The sequence below is a fragment of the Acipenser ruthenus genome, chromosome 24 (assembly GCF_902713425.1).
Source record: "Acipenser ruthenus chromosome 24, fAciRut3.2 maternal haplotype, whole genome shotgun sequence".
Lineage (NCBI taxonomy): Eukaryota > Metazoa > Chordata > Actinopteri > Acipenseriformes > Acipenseridae > Acipenser > Acipenser ruthenus.
In genome coordinates this window covers 27,720,969-27,742,891 of record NC_081212.1, presented here as the reverse complement: position 1 = coordinate 27,742,891, position 21,923 = coordinate 27,720,969, and the positions used below count along the sequence as shown (strand labels likewise).

Here is a 21,923-nt window from a genome sequence, read left to right as displayed (position 1 = left end):
CGTCACAGATCGAGGTGCTCTGTTTACCAGAAAGGGGAGGATTATGCACATTGTAGCTATGTCATTTAAGAAACCATGGCAACTCGGTAAAAAAAATATGTTGCCATGGTCACCCATCCCAGTCCCTTAGAAGCCTGATAGTGTATCTTTCATTTTAAATGGCAGAAACAGGTTAATCAGTTTACATCTGAATTGGAGCAGGAGAAATGTGAGCTGTTGTTTTGTCAAGGCATCTCAGTGTGGGATAATAACAGTAATACCAACTCCAAATATAACCCCGAAGCCCACCGTCACCCTTACCCGCCTTGCAGAGAAGAAACCAGTTGCATGTTTATGTACGGAAATATGCAATTCCTTTTGTTTACTACTTGTTTATGTAGTGTAGGAATTGTAATTCTCATTGTCCAGCTGTTTTAGGAAAACAAAAAACAAAACATTTGGTTGCAATGTGGGATTCAACCAGAAGGGGGAAACCACACTCTTTTTGGGAAGAGATGGGTTTCAGCCATTATAGTTGGACAATGTTGAAGTGTCTCACACACACAAAGAGCCTAGATTACGCTTTTTTTCTGTGGTAGAGAATATATTTAGAACTAATAATATTTAGTATGTGAATGTTGTTAACACATACTGTATTTCACTTTATAATTTCGAACAGTGAATACTTTTACAATTCAAAAAAGCCAACACATTATACATTAAATAATAAAATCCCATTGCCAGCAGTTTGAGAAAATGAAGATTCTGGTTTCATCTGAATAGCACCTGATCCCTCTGATATACTGTGCTTGTGATGGCATTAAACTAGAGACTAGAGCAAAGAAGTCTGGTAAAACAGTTTGCAATAACGCAGTCAGTCAGAGCTGGGGTGTTGGTGTGGAAATGAACACTGTATTTATCTCGTTCCAGTCAATTAAATCTGCTCTTCTGCTGGTTTGGAATTGAACAAATCGATATTTCTGGGACAGGCATTCAAATCGTTGGGCGGTTTATGAACACCACAACAGCAGTGCTGTACGTGGCAGTATTTGCAAGCATTTTGTGGAAGATTAAAAAAATGTGTAATCCCTTTTCACAACTGTGTTATGTGTAATAAAAAGACAATTAGGTGATACACAATGCTATAATTGACTTGTCAACAAACAAAGGTGGCTTCTTTCTTTCTTTCTTTCTTTCAGCTTAGCATTTCTGGCATGGAGTAAGAAACCATGTTTGGCATCATTGAAGGAATGCTTAAACGTTCAAGGAACCAAACTGAAAATCTGTTAGCTGACACTTTTAACGCTAACTATATGTAAAGATATTCTGTCATTAGCTGATTTCCACCCTCTATATCTCTGAAGGAACCATTGCAGAATAGTCACGTTCTGCACCCCCCCAGTACAATATAAACCCTTTGCAGACACATTCGGCTGGATCCCCGTACACCCAATTAACAGTGCTATGACATGTTATCAGTCTTTTTAACACAGAAACACAGTGTTATTTCTGGGCTTAACGTCACTTTCAATATTTCCTGACATAAAGACCTTTGCCCTACTCACTGAACCTGGAAACAAGTGGTCCTGATCTCTGAACACTGATAATATTATCCTCTCCCATACCTGCAGTGTCCTGTATACATCAGACCTTAGATCTGTGTCCCCATTTACATGTAATCCATGACAGCTCACTGGAATGAATTAGAAACACCTTTGTGCATTTTAATAATCTGCCACACCAGGGTATTACACGACCTGCTCGTTCTCACTTACAGTACTGTGCAAATTCATCACAACACCCAATTGCTTCTGCTGGTTTCATTTGCTATGCATATGAACTCAATCCACTGGAACTGAAAATATTGGAAAATTGTGAAAATAGGCAAATTAGAGATTGTCTAATTTAATTGATGACTTTAATAGGCCAGTCATGCAATTCATTTAAAATAGCAACTGAAAAGGAACACGTAGCACAAATGGTAAAATGCATGAGACTTTTTAGAAGTTGTTTAAGATGCCTGAATAAAGCACAAAGTGGTCTAGATTTTCACATATCACTATATATCTATATCACTGATTACTGAGTGAAAATGTAAATTCTCACACCCAGAGGTTTTCATACAGGATATAAATGGCAGGTCTTGAGGTGTTCTAATACATTTGCACACTGCTGTATCTCCCTCAGAAGAGATGCTGCTTTCCTGCCAACCCCAGCGCAGGCAAGTTATAACAAGGGTTAGAAATGAATAATACTGGCTCTGAACTGGGATTCCACCCATGCCACTGCAATGCCTTTCTTTAACAAATAGCAGAAGCAGCAGCTACCAGCAGCACATTATTCATTTGATAAAATCTGTGCCGGCTTCACCATGGGGACTGATAGCCTGTGGAAGAGGAAGACTGTTGTCGGCTCTCACCCTGTGATCGACTGTGACATTGTGTACTCAGCCCCTGTGTGAAGAGGAAGGCAATTATTATTAATAATGAGTCATTTAGCAGACGTTTTTATCCAAAGCAGCTAGCCCCTTTATCCAACCCCTGGCCCACCAAGCCTGAATATACGGCCATAACTGCAGGAGACGTGTCTAATCCCTTGAGAGCATCACCCAGCCCAATACAAAAGAAGAAGCCAGAGTGATGTATCACCACAAGACTGCTTTGACTAGGATGCTGTACAAGAGACCACATTCATATTATCAGGTGCACACATTACTTCTAATTATGTACAGATGGGTAGACTGCCACTGCAGTTCAATAACATGAATGGGGACTGTGATTCAATTAGTCAACCCCTAAATGTTGAACACATAAATTGGAGTTTAATACTACCAGTACAAAGCCCATTGTAGAATGAGCGACAACCTGGTTAAGGGGAGAGGGATTTCATCTTGTAGCACCTGCCTAGCTCCTCTGTTCTGTAGCCTGGTGTTTGTGATCTTAAAGAACTGTAACGTATGTTTCTGACTTCGTGTCACTAGGGGTTGTCCTCCTTTCTCCTCTCTCTGGCAGTCTGAGGGATAGAGCTCCAAGCCCTTCAAACAAAACCTGTGTGAATTCCAGCAACACTTTGTGCCAGATGTATTGTGCTTTGGATTGGACAGAATTACAGCATCATCTTAATGTATTATTAAAGCTAAAATCGCATTCAAGCTTTAAATATAATAATACATTAGGGTCAGCTGACGGCTAGCTTTAGAAACTCAAAAGGAAAGAAAAGAAAAACTAGGCCAGGTTTTGTTCTGTGTGAAGTGCTGTCTGTTTTATGTGAAAAGGTTTTTGTTTATGTGCCAGGCAGAGAGAACTAGATTGTATAAGCACGACCCATACGCGTACTTCAATTAGCAAGCTTTTTTCCCCCCGTTTGTCTTTCAATCAATGCCTTGTTCACTTTAAATAACAAGGGCCATTCTTCATCTGCTAAAAGCTGTTCTTGTGTCCAGTGGAGATGAATTCTCAGAAGAAACAGCCAGCAGTGAAGAGCTTTAAAGCCAAGGAGACTCAGGGAGTGCATTCTAACTGGGTCACATGACAACAGAATCAATTAGTTCAGCACTGTGAGCCACAAAGCCAGACAAACATGTTTACAGGGCTGTCAGGGAGGAGAACAGACCGACTGGCACACCCTTAACCTGCAATGAACAGGAGCTCGGGACGGTGTGAGTCTGTCTGTTGCTCAGCAGGTGGGAGGCGAGAGGACTAACCTTGAATTTGAAAGGGCTTGCTGTAAAGAACTTCTTCTGTTAGCAGAAACCCCTGACTGCTTTTCTTTCAGATGCTAATTTATTTTGTTTTCTCTCTTTTTTTTAAACCACAAGGTGTTAATCACACCAGTTTAGTTATGCTATTTTGCAATTTAAGATTAACAGAAACAAACAGCTATCGTTATCCATATGATGCTCATTGCTTTCCTAAAAGTTTGATCATTTTGATCACAGTCTACTTACTGAAACATTCTGCATATACAGTATTGTACTATTGGAAGAATTGTGAAAAGTATGAAACAACATTTAAATATATATATATATATATATATATATATATATATATATATATATATATATATATATATATATATATATATATATATTTTTTTTTTAAATGTTTAGCTGGTTTTAAAATTCAACATCACAGTTTATGCACAATGATCTGAGAGAGGAACTGACTCCTGGCTCTTAAAAAACACAGGTCTGGGCCTGAGCGATCTTGTTTCTACAAGACACTAGAGACTCAAACAGGTTTTGTCTGTTGATGTGTTTTGCATTTTCCCTGCTGTCTGCGCTGTGCGTTAGTTCCCAAAACAAACAGAGGCTTGATATATCCATGCAGGAGATAGATGTAAATATGCACTACTATCTTTATAGGTCATGAAAAAATGCTTCAGATGGAAGCTGCTCACTGGGAGAGTGCATGGTTACCTATGAGCTCTAGATCTGCTTGTGTGGAGCAGCCTTGTTTAACAGTGGTTCAGATGGAAGCTGCTCACTGGGAGAGTGCATGGTTACCTATGAGCTCTAGATCTGCTCGTGTGGAGCAGCCTTGTTTAACAGTGGTTCAGATGGAAGCTGCTCACTGGGAGAGTGCATGGTTACCTATGGGCTCTAGAAGTGCTCGTGTGGAGCAGCCTTGTTTAACAGTGGTTCAGATGGAAGCTGCTCACTGGGAGAGTGCATGGTTACCTATGAGCTCTAGATCTGCTTGTGTGGAGCAGCCTTGTTTAACAGTGGTTCAGATGGAAGCTGCTCACTGGGAGAGTGCATGGTTACCTATGAGCTCTAGATCTGCTCGTGTGGAGCAGCCTTGTTTAACAGTAGTTCAGATGGAAGCTGCTCACTGTGAGAGTGCATGGTTACCTATGAGCTCTAGATCTGCTTGTGTGGAGCAGCCTTGTTTAACAGTGGTTCAGATGGAAGCTGCTCACTGTGAGAGTGCATGGTTACCTATGAGCTCTAGATCTGCTTGTGTGGAGCAGCCTTGTTTAACAGTGGTTCAGATGGAAGCTGCTCACTGGGAGAGTGCATGGTTACCTATGAGCTCTAGATCTGCTTGTGTGGAGCAGCCTTGTTTAACAGTGGTTCAGATGGAAGCTGCTCACTGGGAGAGTGCATGGTTACCTATGAGCTCTAGATCTGCTCGTGTGGAGCAGCCTTGTTTAACAGTAGTTCAGATGGAAGCTGCTCACTGTGAGAGTGCATGGTTACCTATGAGCTCTAGATCTGCTTGTGTGGAGCAGCCTTGTTTAACAGTGGTTCAGATGGAAGCTGCTCACTGTGAGAGTGCATGGTTACCTATGAGCTCTAGATCTGCTTGTGTGGAGCAGCCTTGTTTAACAGTGGTTCAGATGGAAGCTGCTCACTGGGAGAGTGCATGGTTACCTATGAGCTCTAGATCTGCTCGTGTGGAGCAGCCTTGTTTAACAGTGGTTCAGATGGAAGCTGCTCACTGGGAGAGTGCATGGTTACCTATGAGCTCTAGATCTGCTTGTGTGGAGCAGCCTTGTTTAACAGTGGTTCAGATGGAAGCTGCTCACTGGGAGAGTGCATGGTTACACTTGCTAGCACCCAGCCTATGCCCTGTTACACAAGCCCTTTAAAATCTTAATTTAGACACAGTCCACATTACCCTTATAAACCACAGTCATTTTGTATGGTCATTCTCCTCCATGATTGTACAATGAAATTACCATAGTTTCCCATGTTTTTCAGGCCTCTCTGGGCTTTACAATGCTTACCTGTGCTTCATCAAGTTTTCACTGTGCTTTATTACACTTTGCAATGCTTTTAACTATGCTAAGTAAAGGTACTTACACAACGAATAATAATATAATACCCTTATATCCTTGGACCATCTTAGCATTAACTAATTACACTTAAAATAAATAAAAATAAAAGTGTTTAATGGTTTTGTTTGGCTTCTTACAGAGTCAATCAGCATGTATTATACAAACAGATAGTGGATGGCTTTTGAAGTGGCTCCTGAATTGACAATCATTGTGGTCAGTTTTGCATGATTCGTATCTGTGGTTTTCTGCTGTGCATTTAAAAACCCTGTGTGACAAACAAAACAAAGTGCTTTACAGCGCTCTCTCAACGTTTAACCCAACGCTTCTCAAAAAATCGTTTTGAAAACTTTTGTGTTGCTACAGGAAAGTGTGTTGAACAGCCCTGCAGCCTTAATCCTCTTATAAACAACGGGTTTGTGCTAGTTAACCATGTGGAAAACTGTTAAGTCATGAGGTTTACAAAACAGAATGTTAATGTAATCCCAAAAGCATGTTTGCGTGACAAACGCTAAAGTCAATCATCGTGATGCATTTCAGAAGGAAGCCTGTACAATATATGGATGAAGACTGTTTCTGTAGCACTTGTGCAAACTGAAAACAGAGCACACAAAACAGCATAAAGATGCCCAGGTTTTAATTAAAGTTCTCTTGTGAAGTATTTTCAACAGTTCAATATGTATAAAGGAGACATAAATGAGGTTATGTTACGAAACAAGAAATAAGCAAACACATTTGGAGTATTCTTACTGTAAGTTACTAATCTTTAGTTTTTCTTTGTATTCTGAAAAATAAATGTTGCAAACGCCTTCACCCCCATGACAAAACCCCTTTGGTGGCTGGTTATTAACTGCTGTGTGTGCACTGTTCGTACACCCTGCTCAGTGTCTGTTAAGAAAGGTAAAATGCAGTTATTTTATTAGTGTAGCTGTGGACACCAGCAGATTACAAATCACTACATGTTATCAAGCCAGCATTAAATACAGTAAGTTTTATCGAGGCAAACTTGGCTTGTACATAAAAAAAAAAAAAAAAAGTCATCTCAAGTCAAACCTCCTGGGGCATGCAATTGAGAATAAAAAGTAAGATTTACCTCCTTGTGAAAAGTGAAGGAAACATTCTCATCCTGGGGGCTACCAGTAACGTTTAAATTGAGTAATTACCTGTGACAGATAAGGGGAAGCAAGTCTCTTTCTAATCGTAACTGTTTCCGCCAGGTTAGGCGGTGCTAAGATTCAAGACTAGGGTCGATTTACTGATGCAGTGATGCGCGGTGCTGCCGTGTCTCTGTAGGGAGATGTGCGACGGGTTACCACCTTGAATTCCCTCAGGGAATCAGCACCATTCTTGTTACCTGAAGAGGATGGGAGATGCATTTACCTGCGTGGCTGCAACAGCAACACAACGCTGCAGGAAGAAAAGAAAAGAAAAGGAAAAACACATTCAGCAAATAAATGGCTAACTAAGCTCAAATACATTGTATATTTACTAAATACAAAATTAAATGTGCATGAAAAACAGTTTGCTTTATTTGACTTTACATTCTGTAAAATAAATACATTCTATACTTTTAAACCAATGTGTATAGGGTACTTTGTTTTTGTTATGCAATACATAATTTAATATATTAGCGGTTAAAATACACAGAGGCCCGCCTATCAGGTGTGTCCGTCCCGTCCACAGGTAACCATGACGTCACAGTCTACGGCAGTTTCTCCAGCACTGTACTCCAGAGATCAAGGTATTTTTAACGCAGCCCTCGAAGGAAGTCCCGCCTAAATTCATCGCTGATTGGTTCAACCAACAGCTTTGGAAAAACAGTTCACCGCACTATTGGTTGTTGAAAACGTCTGTCGAGGAGTAGGTCAGGGCGTCAGGTGAAACTTACAAAGTAAGTGGGTGTGTGTATGTGCGCTGCAGCAAGTGAAAAAGAGTACTGCACCTAAAGATCGAAGAGTTCAAATCAAGTATCGGAACTTGCCACCCCCCTCCTCTCCAAAGAAACGCTGTACTGTCTTGTCCAGCAACAGGATACGGGGGACGAAGGTGTTTTCCAGAGTTCCTGAGAAGATGAAGAGCCTAAAATCCCGATTGAAGAAACAAGAAGTAACAATCACTGTAAGTTCAAAACCACGTCTTTCTCCCTCCCTCGCTGTTTTTCTTCTTACGCTAAGCGACAGAGCAGACGGACGTGCTGAAGCAGTTTGGCAAACGAGATCCTGAACCGCATGTGGAGTGAGCTTGGAATAGTGTTAATTAGCAGTGCAGCCCGAAACTTTCTCTATACAGTGTATACATCACGCTTTCTGTGATTTATGTGTGATATTTTCATTGCTAAGCCACACGTTTTCTGCTGTTAGTTTATATTCAAAACACGCTGTGTTGTTGTTGTGAAAACGGTTGTGCGTTTGGAAACCGACTGGTTGCTGAATGCTCAGTGATGTTTATTATATTATTTTGTCTTTGGATTTTAAACCATTTCAGCTTTATTTCATGAATTTAAACAGGGTGGATTGTCTGTTTATTGATTGTAATTTATTTATGTATTTGTTTAGTTATTGATTGATTGTAAACACAAACGTATTTATTTATTTATTTGACCATGCACCAGGTGTTTTTAAAAGGACATGGACTCAATTATACCCTGGTCTAACCGAGCAGTACATCAGACTACACAGTGCACCCAACCAATCTAGCCCTGTGTATTATCAAGCTGAACACTGTGTGCTGTACTGCAGTGTCAAACAGTACACAACAACGGTTTCTATGCACTAACCCAGCTGTAGATAATCCAGAAGCACTTCATCTTATTTTATGACGTGCATGCTGTAATGTGTTATTCTCCAGGCTCACATGTGTTGGGCTCCCAAAGTTACCATAATGTTTTCTGACATTTGTGGATAGAACTGAAACTGAACTGTGAGGTCAAGCTCACCAGTGTGGTACAGGTGTTTTTAATACAGCCCTGTTATTATTATTTGTTTATTTAGCAGACGCCTTTATCCAAGGCGACTTACAGAGACTAGGGTGTGTAAACTATGTATCAGCTGCAGAGTCACTTACAACTACGTCACACCCGAAAGACGGAGCACAAGGAGGTTAAGTGACTTGCTCGGGGTCACACAATGAGTCAGTGGCTGAGGTGGGATTTGAACAGCGGACCTCCTGGCTACAAGCCCTTTTCTTTAACCACTGGACCACACAGCCCTAGGCAGTCTTGTGAAGCATGCCTATTAATTCTTTGGACTGCAGTGTGAAGCCAAGTTGACTGCAGTACTCTGCTGGCTAATGAAGAACTGCACTGTAACCCTTTCAGTCCTGGTGCGATCTCAAGCTCCCTCCTTATCTCAGCACAGTTTAGAGTTCTTTAAAGTACTGACGGGAAAAGTCCCATTTCCCAAAATATATAGCGGTATTGTATTTTTTTTGTGTCCAGTTAAAGGAGCTTTTTTAATTATATAACTTCATTACACATTCTTCAGCGAGATAAAAATAATTCTGGACTGAAGGTGTTAGAGATGTTCAGTTTGAAGGAAATGGCATGTGAACAGTTTAAAGGGCTAACCTGGGCTGTACAATCCGTTTGGTGCTAGTTTTATTGAGAAAACCCTTTGGATCTGTTGTCTGCTTTGGTTTGGAATATGCAGATACTTCAAAGACAATGCTATAGCTGACGAGCAAGGGCTCTGCTTTCTTTAATTTTGTGTTCTTGTAGTCCGGACAGGTGACCTTCAGCAAAGGTAATATTCTCAGCACACTGAAAGTTTCTCAAACTAATGCATCAAACATGATGGACTTTATCCTGCATGTATGCCTTTGAATAAACTTTTAACCTTCATAAATTGTGTTATAAATACTCACTAGGAGATGTGTTTTATTCTCGACATAAAACACGCTGACAATTTAATAGGCGTGAAGTATTTTCTGGCAGCAGATTTCATATCTAATAAAGGGAATTTGACCTTTTGAAGATCCTAACTAGAAAGAAAAAAAAAACCCAAATCAGAATCCTGCATTGCAGGCCCAATTCAGCCCCTGTCGTACCTCACAGTTCAGGAGACTCGGCTGCAAGGTGTTATTTATGTAGCTGTGCTGTGTGTAAACATGCACACAATCATCACAGCGCTGTCTCAGAAGTGAACTGTCGACCCACTGGAATAAGAGCTGCCTAGTTGGTGTTTTTGGCTTCTGTCAAAATCAAGACTTTCAGCAGTCTCTCCAGAGTATTGCCTCATCTGAAGAGAAGGTGCTTTTTATTTTAATTAAACGGTAACAGCATAACTTATTTTAATTCCACAGAATTACACAAAGTGGATGATTGCTGCTTTGTATCATGCACATGCAGCTGCTGTGCTGTAATAAAGGGCTTTGCTTTTACCTAGATGTCATTCTGACACTGAACTAAAAGTATATAGTGGGGTTCACCTCCCCAGTTCCCTGACCGTGTGACAGTCACTCAGTAATTGAGATGCAGTGGGCCCCTGTCTCTCCCGCCAGAGGCTGACTAGCTCTAATACGTCTCTGCTTTGCATTCAGATGGAACATTCCATTCATTTCTGTGCTTTCACTGAGAATCCGGCCAATAGAACCTTGACCGTCACGTGGCTCTAAGGAGCATGCGGTAATTAACATTACATACAAAGAAAAAAAATAAAAGGTTCCAAGCCGAGGCTAAGGTTTGCTGTTTGAGAGCCAGTTCAGAAACAAATGATCTATTTAGGATTTTTCTCAACGGAGGCTTGGGAGACAATTGCATGTTTTCATTTGCAGGGCTAATTATCACAGATAGTGGGTGCATGATTGTTGAAACTTTGATGATGATAATAATGACTGTGCAGAATTATGAATGGCTGAAGGCAATCCAGAACCCATGGTAAGTGCCTGACCTGCCCATTTTAGCATTCTGCCATAAAAACCTCTAAGCTGATAATGGACCAAATTCCACATGACTGAGTAATGAAATCTCAGTGCCCAGATTTTTCAAACTTAAATTCTTAAAAGCTTACCGCAGAGCTTCACTTTATACCAGAACTTCCCCTAGAGATTGTAATTCACTTTAAATAAGCTGCTTAACCCATGAAGACTCGCAGTCCAGTCCACAGTAGATGAACAGCATGTGTGACGGCTGTTTTGCATAAGGTGCAGATGCAGATTTTCAGACAGCAGTACAGTATTTGAACAGTGTGAAATGAGCATGAACAGTGCTTGAGCGTCTCCTTCCTGAAATGAAATGGCTCCATTCTCGAGATATGCTGTTGCAGTCGTGTTCTCTCTGGAAGTGCAACACGACTTGCATGTTCAGTGTGAGCTCTGCAGCCAGCAGCTCTTTTAATACAGGTTTGACAGGAATTCATACCTGAAGACTTTCTTTCCTCACCCACTCACAGGCACAGGCCTGGTTGTTTGGAGAGCTTTGGAGACACCTGAAAGTGACATGAATTTGGAAGCAAACAAATCTACACTGGGACAGCACACGTTATAAATTGCCTTGTGTGTTTAGTCAATTCATTGTGGTTAAATGTGTGTTTTGGGGGATGCAGATCAACCCTAGAGCCTATTAGCACCTGATCTGTGATGAGGTTCAGGCTTGTCGGGTGTGCTACTGTGTGTGTCTGCATTATAGCCATCAAACCTTATAAACCCGAAACAGGTACTTTATATACAGTGTCTAAATTAACATGATTTAAATAAGCTCTTATTCCCAGACTTGGTTAGGACGTTATTGGTCAGCATTGAGATGACCGCTGACTCTGTTTTACTAACGCAGAGGGCAGACTGGCAGTGCTTTCTCTACAGCCCGAAGTGCGTTTCAGCTGATTATTCTGAATTGCAGTAGCCTGTTTGTAAGTGTGATTTTTCCTGCGTACCATCCACATCATTGACAGTGAATGATTTGGTGTGCAAGAAGACCGTGCGAACATGTTTATTGAAGGGCTGTGCTAATCAAGTGTGTGGAAAGAATGGGTTTTCCCTCTTTCTTTTTAACCCTCGATAAAGGGTTTGGGCAGAGTTTGAAAACAGCTGCTTCGTAAAGTTGCAGCTATTTACCACAGCAGCCAGGATGGCTTCATAATGAGGAGTACAAAGTGGCTGATGTTCCCATTAGCCTCATGTGATGCAGGAATGCTTTGTTAAGAGCCATTCACTTGTAAAGAACTCTGTGATCTGAATTGTTTTGTTCTCATGGGGTGTGGGAGCTTTTATGTTCAGTCAATTTAACTTTGATATTTTTCGCTTTATTTTTTTCTGACACAAAAGGACATACGTATACTGAAATACACAGGGGCTGAGAAACAAAGGCTACTTTTATTTGCTTATTTTTTTTATAGAACATCCATTTAAAGCTGCATGATTCCATGTTGCTGATCCCATACTGTTTGTCATGTTCTGCATTGCTTCCTAACTGTTCTAGCTTCTTACTACATCCAGGAGGGGTGGGGAAGCATATTAGCGTTGCGCTGTGCTTGGAAGCCCATATTGTGCATTGAGCCCTGAGTGGCACTGATCTTGTGCTTCCTTACCTTTTTTAAATTCATTTTTTGCTGGGATAGATGCCGTATAACAGGGAATTTATTTTGGCTTTATTTAGCGGTTTTGATTGGCTCTCCAATAATACTTCCACCAATCAGAGGGTTGCATACAGTGAGCGATCCCAACCTCTGACAGGTTTGTAGCACAGGTTAAAAAACAGCTGGACATTTCCATCAGTGGATTTAAAATCTGTGGGATTTATGATGCGATCAGAAACTCTGACGCTGTGTAAAGTGCGCCTGCTACTCGGGTGCCTGCAGGACTGTTCTTTATGTTAAGCAGTTTTGTGTTATTATTTTTTTTTTTCAAGGGGTTAATTAAGTAGCAGCCAAAATTGTTTATGCCAGACTTGTTGGAAAGCCTGTAACAAAATGGTGCAAATTTGCTTTGGATTGTTATTGTCTTCACTGCACTGCTCTGGTTTCAGTTGGCTTTGCTTTTGGAAAAAACAACATGGAAGGCATGTCTGTCGGAGGAGAGGAAGGAAGGGGATGGTTGTGACACCTGGGAGTGTCGATGAGAATTCCTCCTAGTAGCTGTGGTTCTCTCTGTTGGCAGCGTGGCTTGTTTAGTCTCCCATCGCAGTTATGAGCTTCCTCTTCTCACTTTCTGTACTAGTCCCTGCTGTACGCAGTGCACCCTCTAAAACAGAGGAGCGTGGGGGTGCTAGTGCCATGATCACTGTCTGGTATTTGGAGTTGCATGGAGTGGAAGCCTAAACATAAATAAACATTCAAAAACCTTGTATTTCACTTTCTGTTAAGTGATGCAGGATGCTTCCTGTGACTGGCCACGGAATGGTGTTTGTTGTGCAGCCTTGATCCTGCAGTTCCTTGGAAAGGATTATAAAAAAATGCCTAGTATACTGTCAAGTGATTGGACTGTGTGGCACTGAGGGCAGTATAGCAGATAATGCAGCTTATACTGTGTGAAGCCTGATTATCCTCTGGGGCGATGCCTAGCCATGTGTCCGGTTTTGAAGAAGCTACTGTATGCATGGAACTATGAGTAATACCAATCTGCATACTTACGATGGAAGTCATTGGTAGCACTCTCACTTTTCATATGGAAACAAGATCGCGGATGGAAATGAGCCACAGTGGTCATGCTATCACTAAAACACCTGCGCATTTGATTAGTAAAGCAGGTGCTTTGGGTAGACAATGCACAGTAGCTGGAGATGTTTTTACAATCCTTCATTGTGTTGGGGAGTCTTTTCATATTCAAGCCATTATGGGGACAGATCTCTTCTGTAATGAAAACGATGAATGGTAAAATCACCAGAGAAGTGCAATCACAAGCGAAAGAGAAAAATAAATCTATACTCTTCAATACAATGAACATCTAAATCATTGCTGCTATCTGCTTCTTTTTAAACTGCGCCCAATGATATGGGACATGCACCTGGAGGCAGTAGTATGAAGATCTTTTAGTTTTCATTAAATCATATACTGTACATGCTTTTCAATTTCTGCAGTTTGAAAGCCCATTGTTTCAGTGTTTTTATCTTGTGAAGTGTTGCTTCTGTGATGGAGTGCAGCGGTTATAAACATGTCCTCAGCAAATTTCCAGTGCTGCTGCTGCTGTCATGGGAAGAGATGAGGATAGTGGTGCTCTGTGCAGTGAAGGGCAGACGACAGGCAGTCCCTTCTCCAGCAGACCTGACCTCAAAGCACAGTCCCCAGGCAACGGCACAGAACGGCTTGTGAAATTCAGAAAGGCAGAAAAGCTTAGCTTCAAGAAGTGACTCACAAAAACCTCAGCGTGTTTCTGTTTTATGTGCAGAGATATTCCTAATTTAACAGTAGACAGGATATATAAATTGGATGAAATGTTTGTAACCCGCTGCTGTGTAAATCGAGATAATGGTCCCTATACAGTATACACGGCAGTGGTGTAAATACTATATGATCCGTATGATAACAAAATCTATTCATTAATCTATTACCCAAGCCCCAACTCTTACTCTAACCTAGTGGTGTAATTGTACAGCGCTGGTTATCAGTAATTGGCTTTTCCAGGAGCCTGCCATTCAAGGGGCCAGGGCTGCCCTCTAGTGGAGAGATGGAAGTCTTTCAGTCGCTGTGTGGTGTCTGTGTTTCTTATTGTGCTGTATGGTGTCTCTGTGTTTCTTATTGCACTGTATGGTCTGCCTGCTGTCAAATAACCCATGAACCCTCCTGACGTCTTGCTTAAGCCTGTGTCCTTTAGGATCCTCATGCAGACACCCTTTCATACAGTATTTCATCTTTGGAGTGGGATTTTATCCAAGCTAGGATAGTCTTAACAGTGGACGAGGTGCAGTTAAGCAGGGCTTTGTGTCTCTATTGAAGTTTCTCACATGTATCTCACCTTGGAGGTAATTGTTTCAGTGTTTGACATCGGACTGTCTTGTGGATGATTCCCTTCCATATATAATACATTTCATTCAGTGATGTTTCTATGAGAGTACACTTTTAAATCCATTATTCCCCTGTTCTAAAGGTTAAACTGTGAGTGTGGCTGTTTTAAAATGCAGGGATGAACCGATATTGTAGGCAAACAGTTTAGACTACTCATTTGTCTTCATCAGTGTAAAATGAAGTCAGTCAGAAGGCATCATAGAAGCACTTAATTATATTCATCTTATTTGTGCAACGTATTGCACGTTATAGAGACTTTAGGAGATTGGGGAGGGGACGGGACTAAATAAGATCATTACCTATCAACAGGCCTTCTCTATCTTAGCACAGTATGAAAAACAGCCTTTAGTTTCCAGCTTTTGGACTACTCTGTCTGTCTTTTATTCATTTGCTATCGACTCACTGAATGTAGCTCTATTGAAATGCCTAATGGTAAAACAATCTCCTTCAAATGCTTCTAGACCCCAGAGTTCAGTCTGCTGCATTAATCAGCATGTTGAGCTGGCAGCTCTGATTCTGAAGTGATACAGCAGGGTCATGCAGCAGCATGTTGGCACCTCACCTGGAGCTCTGCGGTGCCATCGCTTGTATTGCACACCATAAACCAAGGTGTTCTGTACGGCTGATAGCACCTACATTCCCTGAATCCCCACCCCCCATAGTCTTTTAGTTGAATGCCACAGCAACCTAAGAGTTGCGTTTTTATTTCCCACCTGAGACCTAACCCTTAGATCTACCCTTACTAGGAACATGCAAACCGATATGTTGGTGATCTACTGTAAGTGGAGTGGGGTTATTGTATTGCAGTATACCTGGGCTGTGTCTTTTGATTTTAGTGGGGTTTTATGGACAGTAATCGGGGAAAGGAAAGTCTTTCCATTCAAGTGATCCCTTTCCCTTAAGAGAACTCCCTTACTGGTACATACAAAGACTTATTGTGCAGAAGCTTAGCTAATGGGAGAAATAGCAAGCTGTATTGTCAGTATGTCGACTCTGCGGTAACGGATAGTCTTTTTTTTTTTTTTACCATTATCATCACACCCCATCTCCTGGTTTGCAAAGGTAGCGGTTTAACACATTGGCCGTTCTTTTGGGATTTGTCTGTGAACCTGATAATCTGCTGTCGTTGTTTTTAAAAAAAATTTCCACGGCTCATTTGTAATAGCAAAGCATTGATGTGTAAACTAATATGATTTTGTTTTGTGCTTTTCTGTATGGGCCTGCGGGGCAACATCCTGCTGTTTTCTCATCTGTTTTTTCACAGGAATCTGTAAAATGATTCCTACCAAGCCATCTACAACATCGAAAGATGAGGAACAGTATTTGGAGGCAGGTCATAAGAGCAAACGTTACCGTAGTCTAGTAGTATGTATAGAACATGATTCTTTCTTGTCTGCGTGTGTTTCCCACACACATAGCTTATATTTGCCAAAATGCGGTTCGAAACGTTTTAAAAAGGGGCTGATTTATCTGTTTTAAATGTTGTAATATGTAAAGCATGATGTGGAATTGCATTGTCTTCCTCCCTTTCTACAGTATAGTAAGAGGCACTAATCCTTTTTCATTGATCCAAATGTTACATCTTAAAAGGTTTGACAGTTTTACTGAAAAGAGAGAAATACTTCAGGGGAAGAGGGATTAGAAATCATTTTTTTGTCATCTGGCAGACCAAATAAAATAAAACAAGCAGCTTAATGTATGATCCTGCCACCCTTTTTAATACAGTAAGCTTACTTCCTGAATCATAACTACTTACTTTTCTGTGTCTATAAAATCTTATTCTCTTGTACTAACAACTTAATGACTGCACAGTCTGCTCTCTGTATTGAACAGTGGTGTTAAGCTGTCATTAGTGCTGATGTTGGCTCCCGTTCAGTCTCTGAGTGTACAGTGTGTTCCTGTATGAACAGGCATGAGAGGACATGTAGAGCCCTGGAAACTAGGAGTTCTGATGAATGGAAAGAGTTATCTTTCCGTTTACGTATTTGTGAAATATCGCAGTTGGTATTAAAGATTACCTCTGTGCATTAGACTGAAATCAGCAGTAAAGACTGCAAGTGACCGGACTAACTGAACTTGCATGTTGAGTTGATGAGACTTTGTAGTTTTTAAAAGTGCCTCACTTTTAGTCTTGCAGCTGTACTATGCTATGTGATTCACTGAAGTCAGCACCGAGTGTCATGTGGAGACTTTGAGTTTAAAGAGACAAGATTGTGTGCCCGGCAGAGGTTCTAAAAATTCTGCTTCCTGTTGTTGCCTTGCTCAGGGCTCTTCTTGTTGAGCTTGGTGCTTGTGAGTTTGTAATGGACAGCAATAGCTTCTACTGGTAGAAAGGTGCAGTCTTCTAATTGGTTCAGAACCTGTGCTGAGAATTCCAAATCATATGCAATGCGGAGTCAGAACTTTATATAGCAACTTAGTCATAGCTTGTTTAGAATCGCTTGGTATATGTTTCAGTTATCACATCCTCTTGGTGACTTTTTAAAACGCCTGAAGTTTTAAAGCTCCCTTTGGCCTCAAAAAGGACCTCGAACATGCCACCTCTCCGAGTACAGCTGGTACACCAGAGTGTAACCTTTACTCTGTCCCCATGCACCAATCTGCTCCTAGTCAATGTAACAAATACATGAGCAGGAAATACCATACACTCTAACAAATGCAGTGTTTCGTACGTCCACTGGGGACAGTGTTGCAGGAGGACAGGTTCATGACGATGCTGTATTTTGATAATTTACATTACTTCCTGGTAGAAAAAGAAAAATACACAATTCTGAAGAAATGGCAAGCGCTTCAATATCTGTATAAACCTGGCAAAGTCAAACCTTGTCTTTCTTTGCATCTGCGTGTCATCCAATAGCTTGGATGTGATAAATAGTACAGTTTTATTTCTATCCTTGGAGAGGGATGTTGTTTTTGCATTAAAATATTTGTTTGCTTACTGTGGTGTGGCTGTAATGACTTGGGATCAAAGATCTCTGAAATATCTCAGGAATATGTAATCATGGTTATTTTGATAGGCTTGCATTCCTCTGATTTATGAGGAATGTTTTAGTTTTCGAATGCCAGTGGTATTGGCTGTATTTCAAAAGTTTCATACTGATTTATTTACTATTATCTGAACCTTCATGTACTCTCTCAGCATGACTGCCAGATGTTCAGAGAAATGTTGTTTTCAAGCTAAAATACAATAAATATCCAGCTGCAAAATTCAAACATTGAAATAAGAAGCCCGGCAGTACCCAAACCAGTCATTTCAGATCATGGCCGTCTGCTCTCTGACACTGCAGTGGTTTTCCAAGTGCGTCCTTTTCCTCCACATGGTTGAATTTATTACTTCCCTTTTCTAAAATTAGTATAGCCGAGTAATTCATCTTAATAAGGTAAAGAGGTTCCTGACAGAAAGGAAATCGAGAGCATAGTGTCTCTCTCTTTTTATATGAAAGGCTACAGCTTTAGGGGTAGATGTAAAGTGCTGTGCCTGTCGCAAACCAGTTGCAAACGAGTTGGAAGTCTAGCGTGAAATGTACTAAATAAGCGCAGTGCTATTGGCGACTTTTTAGGGAATGCTTTGCGGCTGCAGTTTTACTTTTGAGGTTCATAATGTAATTATGGTTCCTGCATACCTTCGCAGAAATGGGGTGGAGATAGTGCAAATGACGGTTCTCAAATATTGTAATGAGATGTTCTAAAGCTGCCTGCAATTGCAACACTTACAATTGCATCAATTTGTTAAGAACTTTCTCGTGCGTTGCCAGTTGTGCTCAATGCATTTGAGGTGAACTCTCAAGTACCTTAATTTCACTTACAAGCCTTGAAAACCAAATTTCTATGAGATTTCTTGTTTCCCCAACATGTTAGGAGCAAAAGACTTTACACATGTGCCACTAACCCCTCCAGCTCATTCTGAGCATCTGTATAGGACCATTATCTATTTTGTGTTAATTTCAAGTTACTTATAACATAGTTGAGCTTAAATCTCCAACTGTGAGAGCAGAAAGTAATTAAAAAGGCTAATTAAGTTAATTATTAGTTCAATTAAGGGTTTAGTTAAGTAAGTGAAAGCGCAGATGGAATGAAAACCAGCCGACACAGGGGGTCCCCGAGGATCAGGATTGAGAACCACTGCATTAGATCTCATGATAAGGAATTTCTTCAGAAACTGACCGCTCGTGACCTGGCTTCAGCTGTGGCTCATCTGCGACCTGCAAATCAGCAATCTGCACTGGGACTACCGGCTGCTAGGAAGGTGCCAGCGAATCGGATTGTGTGTCCGTGGAGAGGGGAATACGCCTTCAACCTTTAACCTGCGCTGTCTGAAACAGACAAATGCCTGGCTCAGGAGGTTATAGGGTCACATTCTGCGAGTGGATAACCTGGACCCACATCCGAGCTAGAAGGATCTTGACACATGTGGTCCACAACCTTGTAAGAAGACGCGTAATGTGATATTGAAGCATTTACCCCTGTGCAAACTGTGGTGGAGGTTTCAAAATTCAGGAGTTCGGAATGAAGGTCTCTGCTGGACCACTGTTGGAAGCAGCATATTTTGCAGTTTGCAGTTACATTTGGTTATTTCCGTATATTTTTTTATTAAATAGAAATAAGCAGTACGAGTGCTGCCAAGGGCTCTGGGGTGCAGTACAGTGTGTTCTGTTTTTAGTGATAACTAATTTTTACATTGGCTTGATTGATCATGTCGCCTCTAGCAGTGTGCTGTTGAAGGGGAAAACACTATTGGGCTAAAATAGCAAGGTTCAATATGCTTTGTGCCTGTACCAAGACGGTTGTCCAAAAATATCAGTGCCCTTGACTATTTAAAGCCTCAGTGCAGCACCCCAGTATGGAGACAGCATGTTTTTAGAAGCCATGATTTGTAATACAGTATTCTCAATAAGCAATTGTGTACGACATATTCAATTATACAATATCTCCAATGCAAATCCATAGGGGCTGCTTTTGCGGGCCCATAATTTAATTCCTCCCCTGCTGGTCTTTGCAATGAAATAAGATCTTGTTCAGAGATGAGAACAAATGGGTCTGGCAGCTGTTAAGTGTCATGCTAATTCCATTCCTACAGCATTAACCTTGTTGTCAGAGACCGAAAGGCAGAAATGTTAAGAGCCTTTGGCTTCTGATTCAACAGCATCAGCAGTTTGGAAAATGTGTTTTTGTTTTATTTATTGTCTGTTCCTGTAAACCTGATTTTCAATCTAAAAGAACTGTGGAGCATTCTTGGAGTCGTATTCACTGTTTACAGCACTTAAAACTTCGGCACGATCTATACCCTCCATAGAGATTTTTATTATATACAATACAGTACCTTTTTCACTTTTTTTTCTTTATTCTTTCTAGGTCGATTTGGGTAGTTATTGAGTGATTGGGTACAGTAGTTATTGAGTGATTGGGTACAGTAGTTATTGAGTGATTGGGTACAGTAGTTATTGACAGTGATTGGGTACAGTAGTTATTGACAGTGATTGGGTACAGTAGTTATTGACAGTGATTGGGTAGTTATTGACAGTGATTGGGTACAGTAGTTATTGACAGTGATTGGGTACAGTAGTTATTGACAGTGATTGGGTAGTTATTGACAGTGATTGGGTACAGTAGTTATTGACAGTGATTGGGTAGTTATTGACACAGTGACTGGGTACAGTAGTTATTGACAGTGACTGGGTACAGTAGTTATTGACAGTGATTGGGTAGTTATTGACACAGTGATTGGGTACTGTAGTTATTGACACAGTGATTGGTAATGTATTACTTGACATAGTGATCACTGTTGCTGTTGACTGTGAGACCCTGCTTCTGGCACTGGATAATAAATAAGTGACTCCCCGTCACTTCCTCCCTTCCTGTAGAGGACTTGGTTACAGCACAGCTCAAGTATCGGCAGTGACTTCATATGTCAAAATAAAGTCTTCTGACCATGTGGGTGAGCATACTGTCAACCCTGTCATGTCAGGCTAATGTCCTCCGTGCTAAATGGAGAGCATCTGGGAATCCTGCACTGTACTGTAGTGTTGAAGGTCAGGTGTGGGAACACATGTTAATTACTTTCAGTTTTAATGCCGGTTTGTTTAATGATGTTTTGTGTGTGTGTTTATGAGGGCTAGGTCATCACTGAAAATGACAATGTGATCTCTGTTTACTGACCTGCGTATTGGACGTCACCAATACATCATTAACCATGTCCAACAGCCTGGGACGTTGTTATAGTTCACACCATTGTACCTTAACTGGATGCATACATGAGTATTTGAAATGTAGACCTAATGCAACTGGGGATTCCTGGAAAGCAAGATTTCATTACTTTATTTGTTTTAGAACATTATGGGACTTTGAAGGAATGGATGTGTTGCAATGACTTTTACCAGGAAACACAGCCATTTTAGTAAATTGCTATTGGGATGTATAATGTATCACCACACAATAATATTTTGCAACTTCTCCATATTTGGTAGAATTGATATGCTCCATGAAGGAAGGAAAGTATACAGTTCTGTCCCTCAAAAGTGTCTGTATCTGATATGGGTGAGGCCGAGAGGACATTGACCTGTTACTAACGGCTATTACTCAGAGCTGCCCTATTGTATTCTGTTCCTCCAGTAAAGTCTTAATCAGATTCATGTGCCAAATGACTCTGGGTTTTATCTTTGAATAAAGAGCTGTGCAAATTAACACCAATCGGCTTGATAATTTATGTCTTAATTCTGTCCACCAACTACAGTACTCCACAAATGCACGTGGGCTCTTATAATTCAAAGATTGTTTTGTTTTATTTATAGTCTGTAATTAAATCTCTTTGGGGACTGCAATGTATTGTACCTGCAGCTTGCTATTGAAAACTACTGCAGTCAAATAGTCGTCAAACAATTTGAAAGGGGATACCTAACCTTGCACATTTATAAATCTTTCTGTAGGCCGTTTCGCATGTTTTACGGTGTCAGTAACACTTCTCAATTAACAGACCGCTAGCCAGACTGGCTGCAGTTATAACATGAAACCTAGCTGACGTAGATCCAGAGAGAGTGTAAATTAAATGCCTGCTCAAAATAAAATGTGACATCTTCCATTGAAAATAGAAAGATCACGTTGTGTTTACTGTACGATTCTGTCCACAGACAGCTGATTGTAAAAAGCTGAAATTGAATCCCGGTATCGTGCATCGGGATTACCGGCTCTGCTTCCAACAACATTAATAGCAAGCAGTTTAAGGGAGCCTGCAAGAGC

At 40.8% G+C, this 21,923-nt stretch overlaps 1 protein-coding gene across 1 annotated transcript in view; it reads left to right on the top strand.

Moving 5' to 3' along the window:
• Positions 1 to 7,560: 7,560 nt before the first annotated feature.
• Positions 7,561 to 21,923, top strand: part of LOC117429616 (uveal autoantigen with coiled-coil domains and ankyrin repeats-like) — a 35,347-nt gene continuing 20,984 nt past the window's right edge. Inside the window, exon 1 of the mRNA XM_058999090.1 lies at positions 7,561 to 7,875. Within this exon, the coding sequence (XP_058855073.1) occupies positions 7,828 to 7,875 (48 nt within the window). The 5' untranslated portion in view covers positions 7,561 to 7,827. The remainder of the gene's footprint in view (positions 7,876 to 21,923) is intronic.